Consider the following 24,658-nt stretch of genomic DNA (forward strand, 5'->3'; position numbering starts at 1 on the left):
TAAATTCTAAATCTAAGCCTAAAATTAATTACACACAAATATACATTATTTAAAGATTCTTTACTACAACTTTTGTACATGCTGGATTTATTATTAAACTGAAAGAGAAAGAAATTACAGAAGGCATATGTACAGTATCGTATTGATCTGCAGATCTTTCTGCACATCTTGGGTCTTAAAGCTGCAATAAAGGCATACAGTATCATTTAAATCTATTTTGGAGAAATATATATATATATATATATAAAATCTGGAATTAAAGCTCAGGTCAGTAATAATTATTACCTACAGATTCTCCATTTGTTTTTGCCCAGATCTATGTGATGTTTGCTTTTGGTTATCAAAACAAAACAAAACAAAACAAAAAAGCCACTTGCTTATGTATGAGAATATTGAATTCATCAACTAAAAAGTGGAACAACAAAAGGTAAAATAAAATAGGAAAATATACAATATTGCAGCTTCAACCCAAATCTTCACTGAACTTATTGATGCATGGACAGACAGTAAACATTTTAGACGGCTGTTTTTCCCCCTCCTTCTTTTGAAAGTGTTAATGTCTTCTCTCCCATCGTTCAGTTCTAAACTTTGGATTCATTCTCTAAGTTGCCCACATCGCCATTCCTTTCTGTTTGTTCTTCATGGCTCTTAGCTTCCTCTCCTGTCTCCAATTCAGCATGCTGATCCAACTGGCTTGAGACAGACCAAGTAAGGGGTAATTCTGCTCGACTGGCCATCTCAGCCAATTCTTTGGCACTATAAGATGGGGTGTTGGTTTCATATGTATCATGGAAATTATTATAATCAACTTCATAGAATCCATCCTCTAGGGTGAGAACAGGTGTGAAACGATAACCCCAGAGAATTTCACTGGTAATGTAAGAACTTCGGGCTTGGCATGTCATCCCTGCAAAGAAAGAAGAGAGAAATTAGAAGGATTAGCCAGACTCAATAGTACTAAATTTATTTATTTATCACTTTTATTTAGCTGGCCATCTCATATGACATGATTCTGGGCAGTGTACAAGTAAATCTTTTATCATTGGTTTCAGTTGCTTTTGTTAGCTACTCACAATGCTTTTCCATGGAAGAGTGGGATAAATACATTTTTAAATAAGTATATTTACTATGATTTATATTTTGCTAAGGTCCAATGAAAAGCATGACAGATTTTAAAAATGTAAGATTTAATAGCATGCAAAAATGATGATCTTATATTCAGTGTAGAAAAACAACTTTACAAATAGTCCTTGTTTAGCAAGTGCCAATTTTATTAAACACTATAATTATAACAGAAAAAACTAATTCAAACTTAACATGCAAGAATAGAAAGAATAGAAAGTGCAGGAAAGAAAGAAAAAAAATGGAGAAATAGAAAAAGGAATAGAAAAGAAAGAAAAGTAAAAAATATAGTAAAGAAAATAAAAAATATATGAAGTGACTTTGCACCTTCACCACAAATATAAACAATTTTAGTAACATCTTCTCTTAAAATACAACAAATGATTTCTTCTTCATCCCATATTCCATAAAGCACAGTCATTTCTGTCCTTAGGCCAGCAAAAATTCATAAAGGTTTACCAAAGATAACATATTTATTTTAATCTTGATCAAATAAGCCAACTATATATTGTTTCACTTCTAACAAAGAATCTTTCGCCCATTCAAATTGTGTCATAGAAATTTCATTGTTTTTGTCACTTCTCACAAAATTCTTCAAAACAAGCCTTTTTTGTGAATCCACTACAAGAAAATTATCCTGTATTTGAAAATGCCAGGGTGGCATTTGGACTTGTTCCTTCTGGCCAATAATCTTGTAGAGCAACTTTGTTCAGTACTTCTCTCTTCCCAGCAGACCCTTGCATTGAAATGAGGTATTTGATCTACCTCTTCCTCTTCTGTGGCCACCAATAGCACAAAACACCTGCACACACCTATACCATACACTACACATACCATTCAAAAGAGACAATAAAAAAGTTAAGAAGGAAACAAAAATATCAGAATAAATCCTCTCCAGCAGTTTATACCCAGATAGGGATTAACGGTTGGCAAACAGTCAAGCTGAAAACAATACCCTAATCAAGAAATTACCAAGGATAAAAATTCAACCAACCTGGCAAGCTACTGTATATAAACAAGCAGCAAACCCCATACTCACTTGCACTAATAATGATACTTAGTCTGGAATGAAACATCTGCAAGTAAACAAGCAGGCTCTGAGCACCAAGGACTCAACCCTGAGTTACATATATTCTCTTCTATTGGAAAGATATAATTGGAGATTGCTGTAGATATGGCAATAACCCCTGTTTCCAGTATTTCTGCCCTCTGTTATTATGCCCAGAGACTTAACTCTGTAAGGTCTAAAGATCAGGTGAATCAACACCTGGTCTTTTTGAGAACCCATTCATTTTGATGCACAAATTACATCATTATCTATTTGGCAGATGGGACTCTGACATCTCGTTCTAGTAACCTACACACCAATAGCAAACAGTTAATGCAGAGTTATTTTTTCCTAACCAAGCCTTCTGTTTCTGTACGTGAGTCTACTGCTGAAATGCAGCTGACCAATCTGAGAACAGCTAGAAACAATAATAAGCTAGAGAAGCTTAACTTTTCCTGACCTATGTTTGTGTCCTCTCATTTGGAGTGCAAGAATTCTATATTTGGCTCACAACATCTCTTAATTTTAATTACTTTATTGCTTCCAAAATTGCTGATGAGTTTGATATGTTGGTCTTTAGAATCCATTTATTTAAATAAGGGTTGATGACAAAAAAACCTACACAAAGGACCTCAGATTAAGATTTCTCTACTGAGGAAGGTTAGTTTAATGATGGCTATTAAACTATTCAGTAAAAGATGTGAAAGAACATAAAATTCATAGACTTCACTGACCAGACCCTAATATTGGTAGTGTGGGAAATAAGATGAATTTGAAATTTTAATACAGGTTTAATTGGCATAACTAAGACTTAGTAGAGTAATAGCAGCGATTACAATATAGCTGTCAACACTGCAACGATCTTGGCTGAAGCCATTTTTGTTTCATTTTCGAGGGAGAATGGGTGGTTTTAATGTTAGACTAAACAATGTTTTGTCCCGTGGGAATCAAGATCATCGCTGCCTGACCTCTGGTGTTAGAAAGCCTGCCAAAGTAGTCTATTGGGGAACTTCTATAGTTGATTACATAGTTGATCACATAGTGCTGTGGTGGGAAGTTCAACTTTGTAATATTGTAATGCTTGGGAGGGAACTCCAGACTTGGTTTCACTTTTGACCGTGCAGATACTTTGTAGCCAATAAACATGTTCTTTAAGGAAACCTCTTGCCTTGGAGTTCTGCTTTTCCTGGTCTCATCGATTGGAACCATGACATTAGCAATTAAGAATACAATTTGTTCAAAAGCAATAGAAAGTGAGGAAATGTACTATATGTTAAAAGTAGCCACAACTACAAGTTGATTAACCTATATGCAAGTTAACAAACTTGATTAAAATAAATGGAGGAGCAAGTGAAAACAGTTTACTTTTCTAACAATTAAAAATGAACGGTTGAGTTATATTTTGACTACCATTTACTGTAGCTTCAGGATATAGCGTTGGGCACAAGAGTTCTTCTCTTCTCTCAATTCTTATGTTGATACTAACAAATAGATAAGACAGGGCTGCTTGCACTTTTGTCCTTTTGCCATATTGTTTGAATGGTCCAATAATCCTTTCTGGGGGCAGAAACATGTAACCCTAACCCTCTAACAATCTCCCACTAATTGCCAAAGCAGCTTCAGTCCACTTTTACTTTCCCATATTCTCTCCTTGAGGATTCAGTCCATTGCTTGTATTTGTAGAATGCTAGCAATTCATGGGTTGTTTCACAGAAGCAGGAATGTTTTTTTTTTAATAAGCCAACACTGACTACATTCTGTAGTATCTTTTAGAACTAACTTTAACCCTGACTGCTGTAATAGTACATATAAAGGTAAAGGTAAAGGTTCCCCCGCACATGTGTGCTAGTCGTTTCCAACTCTCGGGGCCAGTGCTCATCTCCGTTTCAAAGCCGAAGAGCCAGTGCTTGTCCGAGGATGTCTCCGTGGTCATGTGGCCGACATGACTAGATGCCAAAGGCACAACGGAATGCTGTTACCTTCCCACCGTAGTGGTCCCTATTTTTCTACTTGCATTTTTACGTGCTTTCGAACTGCTAGGTTGGCAGAAGCTGGGACGAGTAACAGGCACTCACTTTGCTACGCGGGACTCGGGATTTGACCCACCAAACTGCCAACCTTCTGATCAACAAGCTCAGCATCCTAACCCACTGAGCCACCACATCCCTTAATAGTACATATAGTACTATAATAATTATATACCTATACATAGAAGTAGCTGGTCTGAAATCTTGTGGTGTTTTCAAAAAAGTACTATATGATTTTTATTTCATTGAACTTCCTTTTCCTGATCAATGTGTTTTTTAAAAGCCCAGTGGTATACAAGTTTTATTGTTTTCCCCAATAACCTGAGATAGAAGATTTTCTCCTCTAGCTTCCAAAAACAAAAGACAAAACAAAATCGAACCCCACGATCTGTTCAGGGCGTGCATATGTACTCTCTGAAATACAAATCTTCAGGGTCCAGCGAAATAATTTGCAGATGGTTTGGCCAACCCTTTTTCCTTTATTCTTAAAAATGTCAAGGAGTGCCAGGTGACTCTTGGAGAACAAATTTCCCTGTCTTTTGATTGTCAATAAATCTGAAACTGGATCTAAGACAATTCTGTAACAAGTCATAAAGAAACCCACCTGAAAGAACTTTGAAAATAACATAAAGGTGAATTTCTCAAAATGAATCTTCTCTCATATATGAATTGGATGATTATCTTAATAGATTTTGGGAATGCTGTAGATACAATCTATCTCACCTTGTTTTCAGTAAAGATAAAAATAGCATACAACAGTGGGAGCTTAGAGTCTGCACGGGTCCAGACTCCGGTTGAAGAGGATATTGGATATTGGTGTATGCAGCTGTATTGGGCATCAGAAAAGTGGAGAGTCCTTAGCAGGACAGCAGGCAGAAACAAGCTATGGTCAGTGATCTTAGGAGACCCCTGCCACCATTGTTCCATCCCAAGCCTTATTTAAGCAAACCACCATTGCCGAATGGAAGGAATATTCCTTGTTTTAAACAGATTCTTGGCATTTTTGTTTCCCTCATAGGGAATGTTCCATACTCAGATGAATGAGGTTTTCAAGTGGAGCCACCACCCGCTATTTAATGAAGATACTTCCTCTGTGTTGCTTTATATCCATTAGAGTATTCGGTGGGATTTAGGACCATTACATTAGGAGAAGGGTCTATGTTCTACTCAATTTTTCTGTCTATCATTGTTTCTCTTGCAGAATCATGATGTACAAACCAGTTTCCTTGTAAAGATATTAATGCCAGGATGATAATGGTTCATTGCATTTAGTCCTTGGAATACAGAGAGACAATGTTCCTGTTTTCAGCCATCTGTTTAAATTTGTCTAATTTCGGAATACTTGGGATTACTAATATAAAATAAATAAAAGGTTGATTTTACTTAACTCCCCCTTTCTTTTATTGGAGACTCAGTAGACCCCCAGATTCAAATAGTAGGAAACCCTCCTCCCCAGAAAACTGAATACAGATGCAAATTTTCATACATGAGCAATTGTGCAAAATAAAACTGAAGTAAATTTAGGTGTAGGTTAAGAGGAAGATTCATCATGATTTGCTAACTGGTTAAACAACATAAATAAATAGACAGTTATTACCTCTGCTAATTATGAACTTTTGTGGTGATGGATTTTTCTTGCTCTTCTGCTTTCTTAGTATAATTGAAACGAGGGCAATTGCTACAGTCGTTTTGTATCAGTCTGTTGGTACTGAAATGTATTTTGGATAACCAGTTCCAATATACATTTTAAAACGTAACCATTGCACTCAGACATTTCTTTTGCCCATCTGTTTAAGAGGTTTTAGCAGAGTGAAATGTTTCAAAACTAATATTAATAAAAAGCCAGTGAAGCATCAATACATGAAAGCCAGTTTGGTCTAATGGTTAAAGCACCAGGCTAGAAAGTGGGAGACTGTGAATTCTAGTCCCACCTTAGTCCTGAAAGTCAGCTGGGTGACCTTGTGCCGGTCACTCTTTCTGCGCCCAACTCACCAAGGTTGTTGTTGTGGGGAAAATAGGAGGGGGAAGGTGTGTTACATACGTTTGCTGCCTTGAATTATTAGTAAAAATAATAAAGGCAGGATATAGACTAACAGAATAACATAGTTGAAAAGGACCTTGGAGATCTTCTAATCCAACGCCCTACTCAAGCACAAAACCCTATTCCATTTCAGACAAATGTCCAATCTTTAAAATCTCCAGTGTTGAAGCACCCTCAACTTCTGGAGGCAAGTTGTTCCACTGATTAATTGTCCTAATTGTCAAAAAATACCTTCTTAGTTCTAGGATGCTTCTCTCCTTGATTAGTTTCCATCCATTGCTTCTTATCTTGCCTTCAGGTCCTTTTGAGCATAGGTTGACACCCTCTTCCTTGTGACAACCCCTTAGACATTGGAACACTGCTATCATATTACCCTTAGACATACCCAATTCCTGCAACCATTCTTTGTATGTTTTACCTGCCTGTCCCCTAATCATCTTTGTTGCTGTTCTCTGCACTCTTTCTAGGGTGTCAAACTCGATCGCATCAAGTGACATATTGTGATGTGTTGTTAGCTGCGAAGTTGTGTCCGACCCATCACAACCCCGTGGACAACTTTCCTCCAGGCCTTCCTGTCCTCTACTATCTTCTGGAGTCCATTTAACCTCACGCCTACTGCTTCACTGACTCCATCCAGCCACCTCATTCTCTGTCATCCCCTTCTTCTATTATCCTCAATCTTTCCCAGCATTAGGCTCTTCTCCAGTGAGTCCTTCCTTCTCATTAGGTGGCCAAAGTATTTGAGTTTCAACTTCAGGATCTGGCCTTCTAAAGAGCAGTCAGGGTTGATCTCCTCTAGGACTGACCAGTTTGATCGCCTTGCAGTCCAAGGGACTCGCAGGAGTCTTCTTCAGCACCATAGTTCAAAGTATTGTGATGTATCATTACTTTTTTGCCTTTGCGGAGCTGGGGTGGGCATGGCCTGTATATAATGCAGCCTGCCCGCAGGCCGCCAGTTGGACACCCCTTTCCTAGAGTCTCAGCTTCTTTTTTTTAATATCATGGCAACTAAAACTGGATGCACTATTTCACGTGTGGTCATACCAAGGTATTATGGTATTAGCACTTCATGTGATCTTAATTCTATCCCTCAATTGATGCAGCCTAGGGCTGCATTGGGTTTCTTTTGGCAGGTCTCTACATTGTTGGCTCATATTTAAGTGATTGTCCATTAGGATTCCTAGATCCCTCTCACAGTTATTACTATTGAGCCAGGTACCATCTGCAGCATGCTATATCTGTACATTTGGGTTTTCTTGCCTAAATGTAAAATGTGACTTTTCTCTACACTGAACTTCATTTTATTAGATAAGGCCCAGTGTTCAAGTCTGTCAAGATTTCTGTATCTTGAGCATATCTTCTAGAATATTGACTATTCCTGAAAGCTTGGTGTCATTGCAAATCTGATGAGTTCCCCTTCAATTCCCTCATCTAAATCATTGATGAAGATATTGAAGAGTACTGGACCTAAGATGGAGCTTTGGAGTACGCCACTGCATATTTCCCTCCATGTAGAACAGACATGTCAAACACAAGGCCCGGGGGCCAGATGCAGCCCGCGAAGTGGTTTCATGTGGCCCGCGAAGCCATCCTGGAAACAGTGAGGGAACGGCCCCCATTGCCTTGGCCCTGGCCCAGAGACCCTCCTTCTGCCAGAGACCCTCAGATCTGTCCCACTCCTGCCCAGGCCCCCATAGGCACCCTTGATGCGAACGATGTAGAGCTGGCCATGCCCATCCAGTAGGCCATATGCACTCTAGCCACGCCCACCCAGTAGGCCACGCCCACCCTGGCCATACCCCCCCGGCCCCCTGAGGGCAACCGCAATGCTGATTCGGCCCTCAATGAAATTGAGTTTGACACCCCTGATGTAGAAGGAATATAAATAAATAAATATTCATTGTTTCACAGAACATTACTCACAGGTCAAAAATATATATGATGATATAAATATAAATATATAAATATAATTAAAAACTTATTTGGAATCTACAATAAGTCAAGATTTTTAATGGTTTTGATGAGAATTGGAATCAGCTGAAATCTTGCTTGCATCTGAACACTGATAAATTGACAGCAATATTTGAAGAAGTGAAAATAAGGAAAATAGTATTTCAAAAATAAAAGCAGCTTCTCTTTCTTTCCTTTGGAAAGGCTGTTTATAAAATGAATAATTTGATCTTTTAAAAAAAGAAACAGGAAGTGTTCAGATACTTCTAGATACATTTTTTGTTGAGATATTATGGGTGTCTCATTTAGAATTCATAACTTTAAATTTTCATTTTGCAAAAAAAAACATCTGCAATTTTAATCTTGAATTGTTTGTAGGTGGCTTCCAATCATCAGCCTCTCAATTTCCTTAAACCAGTCCAGAATGCTTTCAGGCTTGCAAAGAATTCCCATTCCATCCTTAAAAACTCCTAAACCTTCTCAGTGTGGTTTGTATTTTGGAGTGCAGTACAAAATTAACATTTGAAATAACCCATAAAATAAGCAACATAAATCAACTGTAGATACATCTTGCACCGCTTAGCTGAGGTCTTGAAGTTAAGCGCAATCAGACCTGGTTAGTTCTTAAGAGAGATTTAACAATTAACTGCAGGATTATAGACTGGACTAGGAAATACACCCTCTCCCACATTGGAAGAAAGCAAAGCATACATAAAGATAATAATAGAGATGTGTTCATGTATCACCCGAAGCTAGGTTTGAGTGAAATGCTACCTCTTGTGCAATTCTATAAAAGCAGCATCCAAGTGCAGTTATATTAGTTGAAAAGACTATGTGCTTAGCTCTTATCTTCTGGAAATGTTAAGCGCTATTGGCCACTGTGAAAAGATATACTTTTCAAAGTTAAGTGGTTGATAATTACAGATGCAATCAGAACTTTTGTTTTAAAATTTTATATAGTAAGGGATCAAAAGCAGGTGAGCTTGTTGTATGTGTTCAGGATCATTACGCTATATATGGTCAACTTTTACATCAGACAGATAAATTCCGTATAATGTTTGAAGTATACATAACAGCAACACTTCAAATAACTATTTGTTGTCAAAAAGTAACAACCGAGATGCATCTTTTGTTCACTATTGTATTTCTGAATCTGTTCCTATATTTGTCCTTCTGTATGTCATTATAGCAGTCTGGCTTTAACCAATTCTATGTAGTGAAGAGCTTCATTCAAGTAGACAGCTATTAATGAAACATGATGCCTCAAAAAGTGGCATGAAACCAAGTCCATGCTTTATGCTTTCAGCTTAGATAGTTGAACAGTACAACAAGCAGTAAATTTTGCTATTAGTATGGCAAGTTAGGCAGTTCAGTGTTAGGCAGTTCATCGTTCAGGAGGTCAATGAGTGACAAAAACATCGCCAAGATCTCATGGGAAGCTGGCTTGATTGAAGAAGCAGTGCAAGGAGAATACAACCCCAAAATGAAAATGGATATAGTAGCACATATACCTCAATTCTCAAAAGAGTTCTGAAAAATCCTCAGAAATTTACAAGGATATCTTGTAAATTTGATTATGAATATTAAGAAGTGAAGTTTAGTTAAAAGGAGGCTACCATTTTCTCCCCTCTCGGTTTGAATCTCAAGCATCCTGACTGTAAACCTCGAAATCATCTCTCATTATTCTGTGACATTAGGAGTAGTGACTCATGGTGGGAAAACACTTTTACTCTTTACTCATTGTAATGTAATGTAATGTAATGTAATGTAATGTAATGTAATGTACACTTTACTCATCCTTCCTTTTATGATACCTTCCATCCCTAACCACATCCATATTTTCACAACAATAACCTTTTGAAAGAAAGGCAAAAACTTCAGGATACACTGTATTTGTAAGACATGTTTACTCCTGGTACTTTCCACCAATTCCTTTCTTTGGGTTTGTCTGATGTACGGAACCATAAGCTAACTTCACTATTTGAATTCCCAGACTGGCTTAGCTAAAGGTTGGTTGGTTAATTTGTGGTGCAGTGTCTCATGCAGCTATTCTGAGACAGCTGAGGGTCTTCCTAATTTCTTTCCTGGGATAAATCTTTATCTTTTTCGTGGTTCTCTAATCCTCATTAGATGATACTATATATCCAAAAATATAATATGCTAAAAAGCAACACAGAAGAATAAAATGACCCTTATCTACATGCAGGTATGTCAGAATGAATACAGCAAGGTATGTTAAATTCAACTTTCTGATTATTGCTGGCATTTCTAACTTGGCTGCCTTCTTTATTTCTTGGGAATTGCTTAGTTATGTGATATACTAATGTAGCTTTCAATTTCGATACCAGTCTTACAAGACTCCGGTAATGAGATAAGCAGAATTAACTTTTATACTGAAAGTGAAGGAATGGAGAAATGTGGGGACCCTATTCAAATTCCATTTGAGTTGATGGCATAGTGTTGCAATGTGATTGTGCTTTGTTTAATTACACTGTACTATGTCATGTTCATCAATGGGTGGAGCAGCTGCTTTTTGCTCATGGGTTGCATTTTGCTTTCCATGTGATTTAATAGGTGGCTTCAACTATCAAGCTGAAAAGAAGAGGAAATCAGAATGCACAATATTATAATTATTTTCCACTAAGTGTAGAATACCTGTAATAAACTGGGGAGTCAGTTTGGTCTAGTAATTAAGGCAGCAGGATAGAAACTGGGAGACTGAATTCTAGTATTGCCTTAGGCACAAAAGCTGGCTGGGTGACTTTAGGCCACTCCACTCTCTTTCAGCCTAATCCACCTGACAGGGTTGTAATTGTGGGGAAAATGAGAGGAGGAAGGAGTATTAGGTTTGTTCACTGCCTTCAGTTAGTTATAAGAATAATAAAGGTGGGATAAACAGCAAATGAACAGAAAATGCAGGTATCTTATGTACAAAAAATAAGCTGTGAAGTAACAATATACTGTAGGGACGCGGTGGCTCAGTGGGTTAGGATGCTGAGCTTGTCGATCAGAAGGTCGGCAGTTTGGCAGGTCAAATCCCGAGTGCCGCGTAACAGAGTGAGCGCCTGTTACTCGTCCCAGCTTCTGCCAACCTAGCAGTTCAAAAGCACGTAAAAATGCAAGTAGAAAAAGAGGGACCACTACGGTGGGAAGGTAACAGCATTCCGTGAGCCTTTGGCGTCTAATCATGCCGGCCACATGACCACGGAGACATTCTCGGACAAGTGCTGGCTCTTTGGCTTTGAAACGGAGATGAGCACCGGCCCCTAGAGTCGGAAACGACTAGCACGCATGTACGGGGGAAACTTTACCTTTACCTTTTTTTAACAATATACTGAAATCTTATCATATTTATGTGAAGTATAACATTATCAAAATGAACAGAAAATGTAAAACATTGGTGTTAATGTGAAATATGGCTATTTCTACTTCATAAATCTAAAATTATGGAACAAGGCTGACTCCCCAATAGCAATAGCACTTAGACTTATATACCGCTTCATAGTGCTTTCTTCTGTGCATCCCATATTTTTTTCCCCTAGTGATTTCTTTTGGTAAGGACATAATGTAGTAGCTCAGGCCCTGATTTTGTGCAAGTGTACAGGTTATTGTAAGATAGAATGAGTGGTATAAATCAGTGTTTCTCAATCTTAGCAACCTTAAGATGTGTGGGCTGCAACTCCCAATATTCCTTAGGCAGTATGATGGCTGGGGAATTTTGGGGGTTGAAATCCAGACATCCTAAAGTTGCCAAGGTTGATAAACACTGGTTTAAATTACTTCTGGTCCCATGAAACTTTAATTGGATTTGCTATTTCTGCATTACATTTTCTAATTTTTCAGCCTGGCAAATCTCTTGAGTATCATTCCCTTTGTGGACATCTCCTCCATATCTCTCCAGGCAATATTCAGCTGCCATAGGATTCTCATAGTAATAATAACAGCTGATTTAAATCTCCTGGCTCAGCTTTCCAGTTGCCTCCACTGTGGTTTCAGTACAACAGTTTAAAAAATATATCATTTGAGGCAAGACAATTCTGGGAAAAATTAAAAGACACAGGACAGGGTTCACAAAGCAATTTCAAATCATGGAAGGAGTAATATGAATGCTATCATTCTGCTAATGATAGATTGAAATTAGTTTTGCAAAATAATTGTGCACTAAGTGATTTGGTACTTCTGGAACAAACAATATAGTCTTAGAAGTTCAGGTGTTTGTTGAAATGACCCCACTATGTTACTTCTAACTAAGGTAAAGGCTCCCCTGCACATGCGTGCTAGTCGTTTCCAACTCTAGGGGCCAGTGCTCATCTCCGTTTCAAAGCCGAAGAGCCAGTGCTTGTCCAAGGACGTCTCCGTGGTCATGTGGTCGGCATGACTAGACGCCAAAGGCACACGGAACGCTGTTACCCTTCCACCGGAGTGGTCCCTATTTTTCTACTTGCATTTTTACGTGCTTTCGAACTGCTAGGTTGGCAGAAGCTGCGATGAGTAACAGGAGCTCACTCTGTTACGCGGCACACGGGATTCGACCCGCCAAACTGCTGACCTTCTGATAGACAAGCCCAGCGTCCTAACCCACTGAGCCACCATGTCCCCTACTTCTAACTATAAAAGCCTTATTTGCAGTTTTTTAAAGCACAGCAGAAATAACCCTCTAAACACTTTGAAGCAAAGTTTCTTTGGTAGGGAAGAAGTTGATATTGAGGCATATTCTGGCCTTGGGTTTCAGTGAGGACTAGAATGCCTCCAAAGGGGTAACAAGTAAGGATTACTTATTTTTCTTTCTCTATTTGCCAAAGGCAAAGGACAAGTACAAATCCCCAAATACCCCAGCCAGGACAGCATTGGAAAACACCACATAGAAAAGAGATGCCTCAGTGGACTTTAATGGAGAAGACAGATGACAAAATGTTAACTTCACCATTTTAATTCATTTTCTTCAAATTTTCTTAATTTTTGTTTCACAGAAATGGAGAACAAATAGCACTCTTCTTAAAAACAAATATGCTGAGCAATTATATATATTTTTGTCCCAGTACTTCATTACAGTTGCGAAAGTAATGTTAATTTAGAGCACATTGATATGCAACCCATGGCTGTGCTTGTCTATTTTTTAATTATTCTGACATTATCCTGGCACTGTAATACGAAAATAGTTGGGATGCAAAATGTTGTCTGTTGACTTCTGTGGTTAACTTGACCAAAGTATTGTTCTTAGATTAAAAGTTCCTCTTTGTCATTTTCAAAAAAGATAGTTTTGTGTTTTGATGGGAAACTGAGAGACACTTTTATGGAATAACTCCAACTTTTTTTGTTTTCTGAAGTTCTAGGAACATTTATTGTTGACAGATTCCATTTTTAGCAGTTAGAGTGATAGACAGATGTTTCTAGCTAAGCGGTGGTATTAGTGTCACAGCAAGTCATCCAATATAGATGATAAATTTCATGGATGCTGTGCTTGTAGGACTGCAAGATCACTCAGTAAGCCATAGGGCAAATACATCTATATCTCTAACCAGTTTGGGTCTAGTCCAGGGGTCTTCAAACCTGGCCCTTTTATGACTTGTGGACTTCAACTCCCAGAATTTCTCAGCCAGCATGCCTGGTTGAGGAATTCTGGGAGTTGAAGTCCACAAGTCATAAAAGGGCCAGGTTTGAAGACCCCTGCTCTAGTCTATCCTACTATCCCTACTCTAACTTCCTTCCAGACATGTTGAGATTACAGTTCTCAGAATTCTCCAACAGCCTGGCCTTTGGCTTTACAATCAAGATGATGGGGCCTCTTACAATACTGAATGAAATGAACTGCATTACCATAATGTGGAAACTGATTTTGGCATTGCAGGGAGAAGGAGGAAAGTCTCAGCAATGGTGAACTAACTGGCAAAATGAGAGAGGTGGTAGAAGTATTAAGGCCTTGCTGCAAGAGAGTAAATGGGGAATGAAGGCTAAAGTGTATAATAATAAGTACATGGTGGAAGTGAATAGCAAATTACTGTGAGCTGGTGTGCAAGGGTGCACTGAGATTACATAAAACATTTAAATGGCTTCAAACCAAGTCACAGCCTTATTCCTTAGACTGACAAAAATCCTCCATCCCAATGTTTTGGTTAACAGAGAAAAATATACATAGTGTACTTCAATTATAAAATATTGTATTGATATTTAATACTAACTCTTTCTATACTTTCTCATACATATCCAGTAATAATTTTGGAAGATTCCCTGGGGAAAAAACAGAAATATTAGTGGAAAACAGCATTTGGGATGTTAGCTGTTTTTAAAATTAATAAACAAAATACAAAGATACCATGTTTCTGTTTTGTACCAGCCTGCTACTGGCCCTGCAGAAAAGGCAGGGACAACCCCTTTACAAATGGCAAGAGGCTAGAATAAAGCCTGCCAAATTTATTAACATAAAACAGACACCAACCATGAAACAGGATCTATGAAACAGGAACTATCCAAGCGGTTGCCTTCAGCAAACCAGCCCTCCCACACATTCCCCTTAAATACAGCTCAGGGCGTGGCCTCTCTCTGCCTCCTTCTGAGGTGCCCCATTGCCTTCCTCTGTTTACTCCTGATTGACTGCCTCCTGCGTCAGGCGTCCTTGAACAGGGCCAGCTGTGGGTCATCTTCATCCACGCTGTCAGGCTCACACAGCTGGGTCTCCACCAGGTGGGAGGGGCCTGGCTGAGGGCTCTGCGGAGCCTCAAAGCCATCATCAGCAAGCTCTTCAACACCCCCCTCCTCCTCCTCTGAGTCGTCTGACCCAACTGCCGAACCCACAGGCTGACCCTGAATCACAACACTTTCCCTGAAAATAACCCCAGGTCTTATATTTATTTTTGGTCCAAAAGTCCCATTAAGGCGTATTTTTGGGGGTGTCTTATTTTGCAGGTGGAGGCAGAGGCATGGAGGGAGGAGACAGGGCCATCGTGGGGAGGCGGCAGGCCCACTGGAAAACCAGATTGGAAGGCGGGGCCGAGCACAGGAACTACGGAGTTTCGCATGGTACAAATGAGGTAGAACATGGGTGTCACATGACATGTCGTGATGTATCGTGACTTTTTTCACATTGCCAGAGCTGGGGTGGGTGCGGCCTCCATACGATGCAGCTGGCTCGTGGGCCGGCAGTTTGATACCCCTGAAGTAGAAGATACTGTTACTGCACCAAACCCATTTAGTCCGAGGTGAGCAGTGAATGTGGTTTCAGCTTTTACACTGTCTCTTCACTAGAAAGGGTCTAATTTAGGGATCACTCCCCTTGCCTAGAAAGGGTAATTCAGGGATTGCTCCCCTTTTCCTTCAGCACAGCCCAAGCTCCCCACGCTTCTTTCCAATTCTGCCTCAAAGCCTCAGTGATTCGGTTCTCTCCCAGCATGCAAGCCTAACCCCACCCCCTTCCTTTACTATCACCTCCTCATTTATCTATTTCCACCCACAAGAGGCAGACTTTCTTTCTCATCGCTTGTTCTTCTCCAGGACTTTTTTCTTGCGTGGCTTTGAGGCAGTCACTGGGTGAGCTTCAATTGCCAGGCATGGCATCTCAATGCTGTGGATTTGCTGTGCTGCAGAAGTTTGGACTGGATCTCTCTCATACACAGGCACACCCAGAGGTTGGATCGGCACTCTCTCTCTCTCTCTCTCTCACACACACACACACACACACACACACACGACAGAACTTCAGCACCCAGCATACTCCAAGCTGAAGAGAAGCCCTCTCGTAAGCCAGTAACCAAACTGGCGGAGCCCTCCAATAAACCTAAATCAATGGGCGGCATTCCCCTCTCCTTTCAAAGTGGGGCATGTTCCGCTGCTGAGAAAATAAATGAGTCAAACTTTTACAAGTGCCTGGCAATTTAAACTCACCCACTGCTGCCTCAAAGCCACACAAGAAAACTGTCCTGGAGGAGAACAAATGACAAGCAAGAAACCTGCCTCTCATGGGTGGAAATAAGTAAATAAGGAGTCAAGGTAAGGGGGTGGGATTAGGCTTGCATGCTAGGAAGGCCAGGAGAGAACTGACTCACTGAGTCTTTGAGGCAGAACTGGAAAGAAGCGCGGGGAGCTTGGACTGTGCTGAAGGAAGAGGGGAGTGATTCCTGTATTACCCTTTCTAGTCAAGGGACAGCGTAAAAGCTGAAACCACATTCACTGCTCACTTGGACTAAATGTAGTAACAGTATCTTCTACCTCATTTGCACCATGCACAACTCTGTAGTTCCAGTCCTTCCACCCCACAGCACCACCCTGCTTCCCTCACGTCCCACATGACAGACATCAAACTGGCCATGCCCACCCCCACCCCCTGGGCAACCACAATTCTAGGGCTTACTTTTGGGGTAGGGCTTATATTAGGCCCACCCCCAAAAATCAAGCTAGGGCTTATTTTGGGGTAGATCTTATTTCCAAGGAAACACGATATTAACAAAGAATTTGAAAATGGAAAAGCCAATGGAATTGATGGAAAAAATGATTTTAAGATTGAGAAAAAACATGAGTTTGTCCAAAACAGATCATGGTAAACAAATCTTATTGCATTTTTGACAAAAGGACTAAATTAGTGGGCATGCTATGGACATAATGAATTTGCTAAAGTAGACCACAACTTACTACTTAATAAGATAGAAAATTGTGGGTTAGAAGCATTACCACCAGATGGATTTGTAACTGACTGACCAACTGCACGTCAGTCAACGTGTAGTCCTTAATGCAACTACATCTACTTGGAGGGAAGTATGCAGAGGGGTACCCCAGAGTTCTCTCTTAGGCTCAACATGCTGCAACATCTTCACAAATGATATAGATGAAGGGATAGAAGGGAAACTCATCAAATTTGCAGATGACACCAAGCTGGCAGGAATAGCAACAATCCATAAGATAGGCTTAAGATATAGAAGGATCTTGACAGATTTGAACACTATACTCTCTCCAATAAAATGAAATTCACTGGAGAGAAAAGTAAGGTTTTACACTTTGGCAAGAAAAACCAAATGCACAGGTATAAAATAGGTGGCACCTGGCTCAGTAGCAGTAAACCTGTGGGAGGGATCTAAGAGTCCTAGTGGTCAATGAGTTAAATATGAGCCAACAGTGTGCTGCAGCTGTCAAAAAAACCCCAGTGCAGTCCTAGGCTGCATTAACAGAAGGACAGAATTAAGATCCTATGAAATGTTAGTACTGCTTTAATTTAATTTAATTTAATTTTAATTCCATTTATATCCCGCCCTTCTCCGAAGACTCAGGGCATAATGCCTTAGTAAGACCACAGTTGGAATATTGCATCCAGTTTTGGTCACCACAGTATAAAAAAGATGTTAAGACTCTAGAAAGAGTAAAGAGAAGAGCAACAAAGATGATTAGGGGACCGGGGGGTAAAACTTAAGAAGAAAAGGTGCAGGAATTGGGTATGTCTAGGGGTGATATGATAGTAGTATTCCAATGTCTAAGGGGTTGCCACAAAGAAGAATGTATCAGCCTATTTTCCAAAGCACCCGAAGGCAGGACAAGAAGCAATGCATGGAAACTAATCAAGGAGAGAACCAACCTAGAACTGAGGAGAAATTTCCTGGCAGAACAGTTAATCAGTGGAACGACCTGTCTCCAGAAGTTGTAAATGCTCCAACACTGGAGATATTTAAGACAAGATTGGACATCCATTTTTCTGAAAGAGTATAGGGTCTCCTACTTGAGCAGAGGGTTGAAGTCCTCCAAGGTCATTTCCAACTCTGTTATTCTGAAAATTCTGTGAAATACTTGGGTATCATTATGTCTAACATGAATTGCATGTTAGACCAGATTATTATGTTATGATGTGGAATGAAATTAAGAACAGGTTAAAATGGGAGATATTACCATTGTCATGGTTGGGTAGAATTTCTGTGATGAAGATAAATGTTTTGCCAAGAGTGATGTTTTTATTTCAAACAATACCATTATGAAAATCAATGTACCATTTAAACAATGGCGGAAATATATATCTAGATTTGCATGGGAAGTGAAAAAAATGAAGAATTAAATATAAAATATTGTAAGATGCAAAGGAACAATATAGTATGCAGAAGAAACCAGTGTTGTTGCCTCACTGGATGTAACAGCAGAACACCTCAAATACTTTGGATATATATGAGAACCAGACAAAACTCTCTCAGTCTTAAACTGGGAGAACTCAGATTTCCCCCACCCTCCATTCCAGATTTTGCCTTCCACTGCTCTGTAACTATCCTGTTCCAGCTTCCACATCATTCTTATTTTGAAGACTTTGATTACTTGCTGCACTAGGTTCTGGTAATGTTGAAGAACTGAGGATCCAAACCAAACATTAGGTTCTGAAACAGATAGGTGGCAATGTTGGACTGGCAAGTCTAGGCACATTTCCTATTGAGGAACTCTGTTATGCTTAGCAATAATCTTTAACATGCAGAACAGTCATGTCAGCTGCTTTTATAGTAATTGTTTTTTCTCTGAAACTTTTAACATTAATTCACCTCCTGTGGTTTTTCTGAGTTTCAAATAGACAGTGTGCTTCAGATATGTGATGTCAATGAGAAATTCTACTGCTGTGGATATATGACATAACACTTTCCCCACTGATAAGTTGTCAAATATTTTCACTAGAATGACTACATTTATGACAATTGTTTCTGGAAGCAGATTAAATTGCCTTATTTTAAAATAATGTATCTCACTATAGCTTTATCCTTATTTATGTGGTGAGATTAAAAGTAGCAACTACTTTCTACTGCTAAAATTTGCAGTAATTGTGAAGAATGAAGAAATTGAATGCTCAAAATTAGTTGGGACTGGACATAGATAACACCTATAAAGAAAATAAATCATGTGATGTTCTAATAGCACAGGTTCGGCATTTTGGGAACAATTTATATGGGAAATAGACTCACCTTTATAGCTCTTAGTATTAGAAAGATAAATTATATGAAGTAAGAGCTAAATACCCCTAGATCAGACATGTCAAACTCGTCATGTCACATGACGTCATGCAACGTATCGGAGCTTTTTCGCCATTGCCAGCAATAGGGTGGGTGCGGTTTCTTCATGACGCATCCGGCCCACGAACTGGCAGTTTGACACCCCTGCCCTAGATAATGGAATATTCAGTTATATATAAACTCAGGTTCCTTCATATGGCTAAAGCAAAATAAATCAGAACTTAAACTGAGTCTAAAGTGCAATTGGTGGAATTTAAATGTAGATGTGAATTTTTAAAGCATAGAATCAAGTCTGTAAATTCAATGTAGCCAGTATAGGAATAAACAATCCATAAGTTCACAAGACTAGAAGTCAAAAAAAGCTTTGTAAATAGTAATCTGTTTGATAGCTTCATTAAATATCTAAATAACATTCTCTATGCAGTTTACTGCTTCTTAGAACATTTTCTGCAGCTGCTTAAGCATGCTTTTCTTTTTAAAAATGTAAGCAGAAATGGTTCTGCAAACATTGGACTTGAACTGTTCATCTGTTGGCAGCATAAATGAGATCACAAACATATTTGTATGAATTAGCTATAAAGGAGTAATTTATCTTGTAAGGATTTTATGTTATATTTTGTTCCTTTACAATGTATAAGCATCTTTCTTATGTGGGGAAGAAAGGGTTGTTTAGAATACTACTTCTATTTTGCTCTTGGGGAAGAATCAGTACTGTGGAAGGCTTACATAATGTAATAATCAGGAAGCCTGACAAGAATATGTTTTTCTCCAGCGAGAGCGACATCAGACTACTGGCTCCATTTAAACGGAACTAAACTCATTCTCTGCTAGTGACTAAAATGTAATGACATTCTCTGAACTAAATCCATGACCTCCTGCAATTTCAGATGGTTGAAACTGTCATTCATAGAATGACAACATACTTTATTGCTTGGGAAATTAGCTGGTGGATGGAAATTATAGAGGTTAGTTCCAAATTCCAGGGCTGATATTTAAAATTCTCCATTTCCAGATTCCTAGATTTGATGCTGAGAAAGAATTCAGAGTCTTCAGGGGTTGTTGCTAGGCCTGAGCTGCTTAAGAATACAGTTATGCCAATTATGCCAATCATGTAAAGAAATCTACTGAAAAGCAAACATTTGGATTATACTCTCCTATCCTATTTTTGAGATGTCTTATTTGCAGCTAGATGCATCATGCCAGAAACTTATTTGGAATTGTACTTATTCAGGAACTAGTACTTGTCTAGCGAGCATTAACATTAAATATAAATATCACAATTATGATTGGGCATATAGAGTATCATTTTGTAATTTATTGCAGTACTTTTGCCTATCAGTGTGGACCAGTGTTGTGGAATTCCTATTGTAAGATATAATGGAACAAATAAATCTTTCCAAACCACATTTACCATAATCATCACCATTTCTCTATTGCAGACATTATTCTATTTCAGAGTTTTTATTTCCTGCCAGCAATTTTAAAGCAACACGTCTTTTCAACAAAGCAGCATTTCTGGTTATATGCCTTCTCTTGATATCTTAATTCATGGTGCTTGTGGCTGCCTTTCTTTTTACTGTAAACACACCAGATTACTCCCATTGTTTTCCTATGATCTCTTTTTATGAATTTTTGATGAAATGCACTTCTGTATCCCCAAAACCTATTGATTTTTTTTTATTGGAAAGGACAGTTTGTAGTAATTCCACACATGCCTTCAGCTTTGCAATGTCTTTTAGATGCATATCTAGACTGACAGCTCTCAATCATGTGGCTCTCACTTTATTCATTTCTGGTTTACTGATATAGGCATTTCTCTGACACAATCCATAGATTCCATTACCAGCTCAGCTGAATTTCTTCGAGGCTGAAGTCAATTCACTTCTTCCTAAGCATGACAGATGTGAATCTCAAAAAAATATTATCTCATTACTTTGCTTTGAAGCATGGCATGTTCTGGCGGTAGTAATATGAGCTTATGGTTACGACATATTTTGTAGTTTAAAAATATTGTTATCTCACTAGCCTTTTGTTCCAATGATTTGTGTGATTATTGCATCAGAGGAGGAGAAGAGACCATCAGGACCATCTTTTTGATGATTTCCTTAAGTTGAGACCAGCAGATAGAATAGTACAATCTGTTTACTGGCTCTACCTCCAAACATCAACCCATACAGATGAGATAATGGTATGACACAAATATAGATCATATCTGTGCAAGAATGACTTACGCAGCAATATGTATATAAAATTTGTCTTCTATTAAATCAGACCATTGGTCTATGTAGCCTTATGTACTAATTAGCAGCTGCTATCAATTGGTATAATCCAATTGGCAATAGTTTTCAAACAGTTCATGAAGGAATCAATGTAAAACATTTCACATAGCAGGGACTGGATCTGGGAGCTTGAGTTCAAGATTACATGGGCTTACTATGGTAGAGAAAAATTAGCAGCTGATTAAGTCTGGAAAATTTCTGAAAATGTGAAACTATTCTGAGAAGACATTAAACTAAAAACAACAATGTAATTTCTGTCAAATAGAATAGAATAGAGCTGGAAGGGACCTTGGAGGTCTTCTAGTCCAGCCCCCTGCTCAAGCAGGAGAACCTATACCTTCTCAGACAGGTGAACATTTAGTTTCTTCTTAAAAATCTCCAGTGATGGAGTGCCCACAATTTCTGGGGGTAAGCTGTTCCACTGGTTGATTGTCCTCACTGTCAGGAAGTTTCTCCTTAATTCCAGGTTGCTTCTCTCTTTGACCAGTTTCCAACCATTGTTTCTCATCCTTCCCTCTGGTGCTTTGGTGAACAATCTGGCTCCCTCTGCCTTGTGGCAGCCCCTCAGATATTGGAACACTGCTATCATGTCTCTCCTATTTCTTCTTTTCTTTAGACTAGCCAAACCCAAGTCCTGTAGCCGTTCTTCGTATGTTTTAGTCTCCAGGCAATTAAGTCCAGTCTTGAGTTGGCAATTAAATCTTTTTTGGGCCATATGCTACTCGTAAATATATCTGATCTCTTTTTCATGGTAGGAATAAGATCAGTAAACATAATAACACAAGGTTTCTAAAATGGGCTGACACTGGGGAAGCCTATTTTTTTGTCCCAACTTTGTTCTGTAAAGGATTCTCATGTAACAGTGATAGGAGAATTACATTCAACAATAATAGGAAAACTATTACCATAAAGAATATCTGCCTCATTACCCCATTTGAGAATGTCACAGCACCATCTCTGTTCTGTTCCATTTTATTCCATTCATCATTTGCACCATCAGACTGATAAATGTTAGACAATTTTGGATACTTAGACTTCGGGTGTGTGCTTGTAAATAAATTTCAAGTGTTTTACATTTTAACTTTTTTACAATACAATATTTCTTTTAAAAAGTTAATTTATGTAGAATATGAGAATAAAAATTGTTACCTGTCGCTTCCACCATTCCTTCTAGGATCACAACTATTTCTAATTCCTCTTTGGGCAACTGGGCTTTGGAAATCTCCCAGAAAGGACTCTGTTGGTTTATTTCATGGCTGATGATCAGTGGTGAAACCAAAAACAGTCGATCATCCCCAGTGTAATAACCTACATTGATATCTGTTTGATTGAGAGGTATAAATTCCCCCTCCTTTGTCTGTTTCGATTTGATCAGCTTGGCTCGTATTGATGCTTCCACAATGTGCGAATTTCTAAGATCCCCAACTCGAAACATCAAACACAGCTTTCCATCCCGCATAGAAATTACAGCATTGGTAGAAAACACCAGAGTTTCTGCTCTCTTCTTGGGCTGTGATATTTTTACAAACATGCAGCCAACCATGAAAGCATTCACAATAGACCCTAAAACAGACTGAACTAAAAGCAGGATAATTCCTTCAGGACATTTGTCTGTGATAACCCGATAACCATACCCAATTGTAGTTTCTGTCTCTATAGAGAATAAAAAGGCTGAGACAAATCCATTGAGGTTACTAACACACGGTGTCCATTTCTTATCTCCTATGTGCTCCATATCTCCTCGGATGTAAGCAATTAGCCACCAGATGAATCCAAAGAATAACCAAGTCACAGTATAAACCAAGACAAATATGAAAAGGTTGAATCTCCACTTGAGGTCGACCAAGGTAGTGAAGATATCGGTCAGATAGCGATAAGTCTCTCTCACGTTTCCATGGTGGACGTTGCATTTTCCATCTTTCCTAACATACCTCTGGATTTTTCTTTTGGCATCCTCTTTGCTTAAATGCTTTGGCAGATCTTCTCTGGCCTGTTTGGGCAACTTGGGTGGATGAATTGTAACAGGGCTTTCCACGTCCTGCTCCATTGAGTCTCCTTCCAGCACATTAGCTATTATTTAAAAAAAAGAGAGAGAAAATAAATAGGGATGGTGACAATGCAAATAAAATTTGCAAGATCAGTTACATGAAGCATCTGAAATATTTTTGAACACCACTAGAAAATTACTGAAACTTACAATTTGTTACCAAGGAACAGATGTTAATCTGTATTATTTGAAATAATCTCTTACTTTTACTTTGTATAAGTTAATTTAATATTCATAAAAACTGTTGCAGTTATATGCAAATTTTCTTAAGTGGGAGTCTTAGTCTGGGTGACATATAGAACTGTCCTCCCCAAATCTCTAAGGAATTTTGAAATGGATTAGCTCTATAAATGGTAATTAATCAAATGCTATCAAGATGATTTCTAAGCACCACACCACTCTGATCATTTTGGAATAGCAACTGTGTAAATGATTGTAACAAGTTATTTTATGGACCTAAAGGTTTCAGAAGAACAGAAGCAAAGATTGGAAGCATTTTATAATAATGATAATAAAGTTGGAAGGGACCTTGGGGGTCATTTAGTCCAACCCCCTGCTACTAGAATGTTTAGAAGCAAAATGTAAGTTGATGATTTAAACAAATATTTATTGCATTTATATACTAGCATATTTGATGAAGTCTTATAATAGCCGTGACACATATAAAACAAACCAATCCATTGTAAATATTAATTAGTAATAGCCTTAGTACAGGTAGTCCTCAACCTACAACCACAATGGAACCCAAACTTTCTATTGCTAAGCAAGACATTTGTTAAGTGAGTTTTGCCCCATTTTATGAGGTTTTTGGCCACAGTTGTTAAGTGAATCACTGCAGTTGATAAGTTAGTAATAGGGTTGTTAAGTGAATCTCCCCATTGACTTTGCTTGTCAGAGGATATAAAAGGTGATCAGGACAGTGGAACTGTTATAAATATGAACCAGTTGCCAAGCTTCCGAATTTTGATCATGTGACCACGGGGTTGCTGCAATGATCATAATTGCAAAAAACAAACAAACACCAACCAACAACATTCATATGTCACTTTTTTCAGTGCCATTGTAACTTTGAATGTTCACTAAACGAATGGCTGTAAGTCGAAGACTACCTGTAATTCCAATATTAAATAGTAAAATATTTACAGTAAAATCATCCATACTAACCTAAAACAAAGAACAAAACTAC

The 24,658-nt window shown here is 38.6% G+C and overlaps 1 protein-coding gene across 1 annotated transcript in view; it reads right to left on the bottom strand.

The window, feature by feature from the left end:
• Positions 1-340: 340 nt before the first annotated feature.
• Positions 341-24,658, bottom strand: part of KCNJ6 (potassium inwardly rectifying channel subfamily J member 6) — a gene marked incomplete at its 5' end in the record, with an annotated part of 95,905 nt that continues 71,587 nt past the window's right edge. Inside the window, 2 exons of the mRNA XM_081327126.1 lie at positions 341-907; positions 22,575-23,495. Coding sequence (XP_081183252.1) covers positions 582-907; positions 22,575-23,495 — 1,247 coding nt within the window. The 3' untranslated portion in view covers positions 341-581. The remainder of the gene's footprint in view (positions 908-22,574; positions 23,496-24,658) is intronic.

This window comes from Vipera berus (genome assembly GCF_964194415.1).
Source record: "Vipera berus genome assembly, chromosome: 4".
Lineage (NCBI taxonomy): Eukaryota > Metazoa > Chordata > Lepidosauria > Squamata > Viperidae > Vipera > Vipera berus.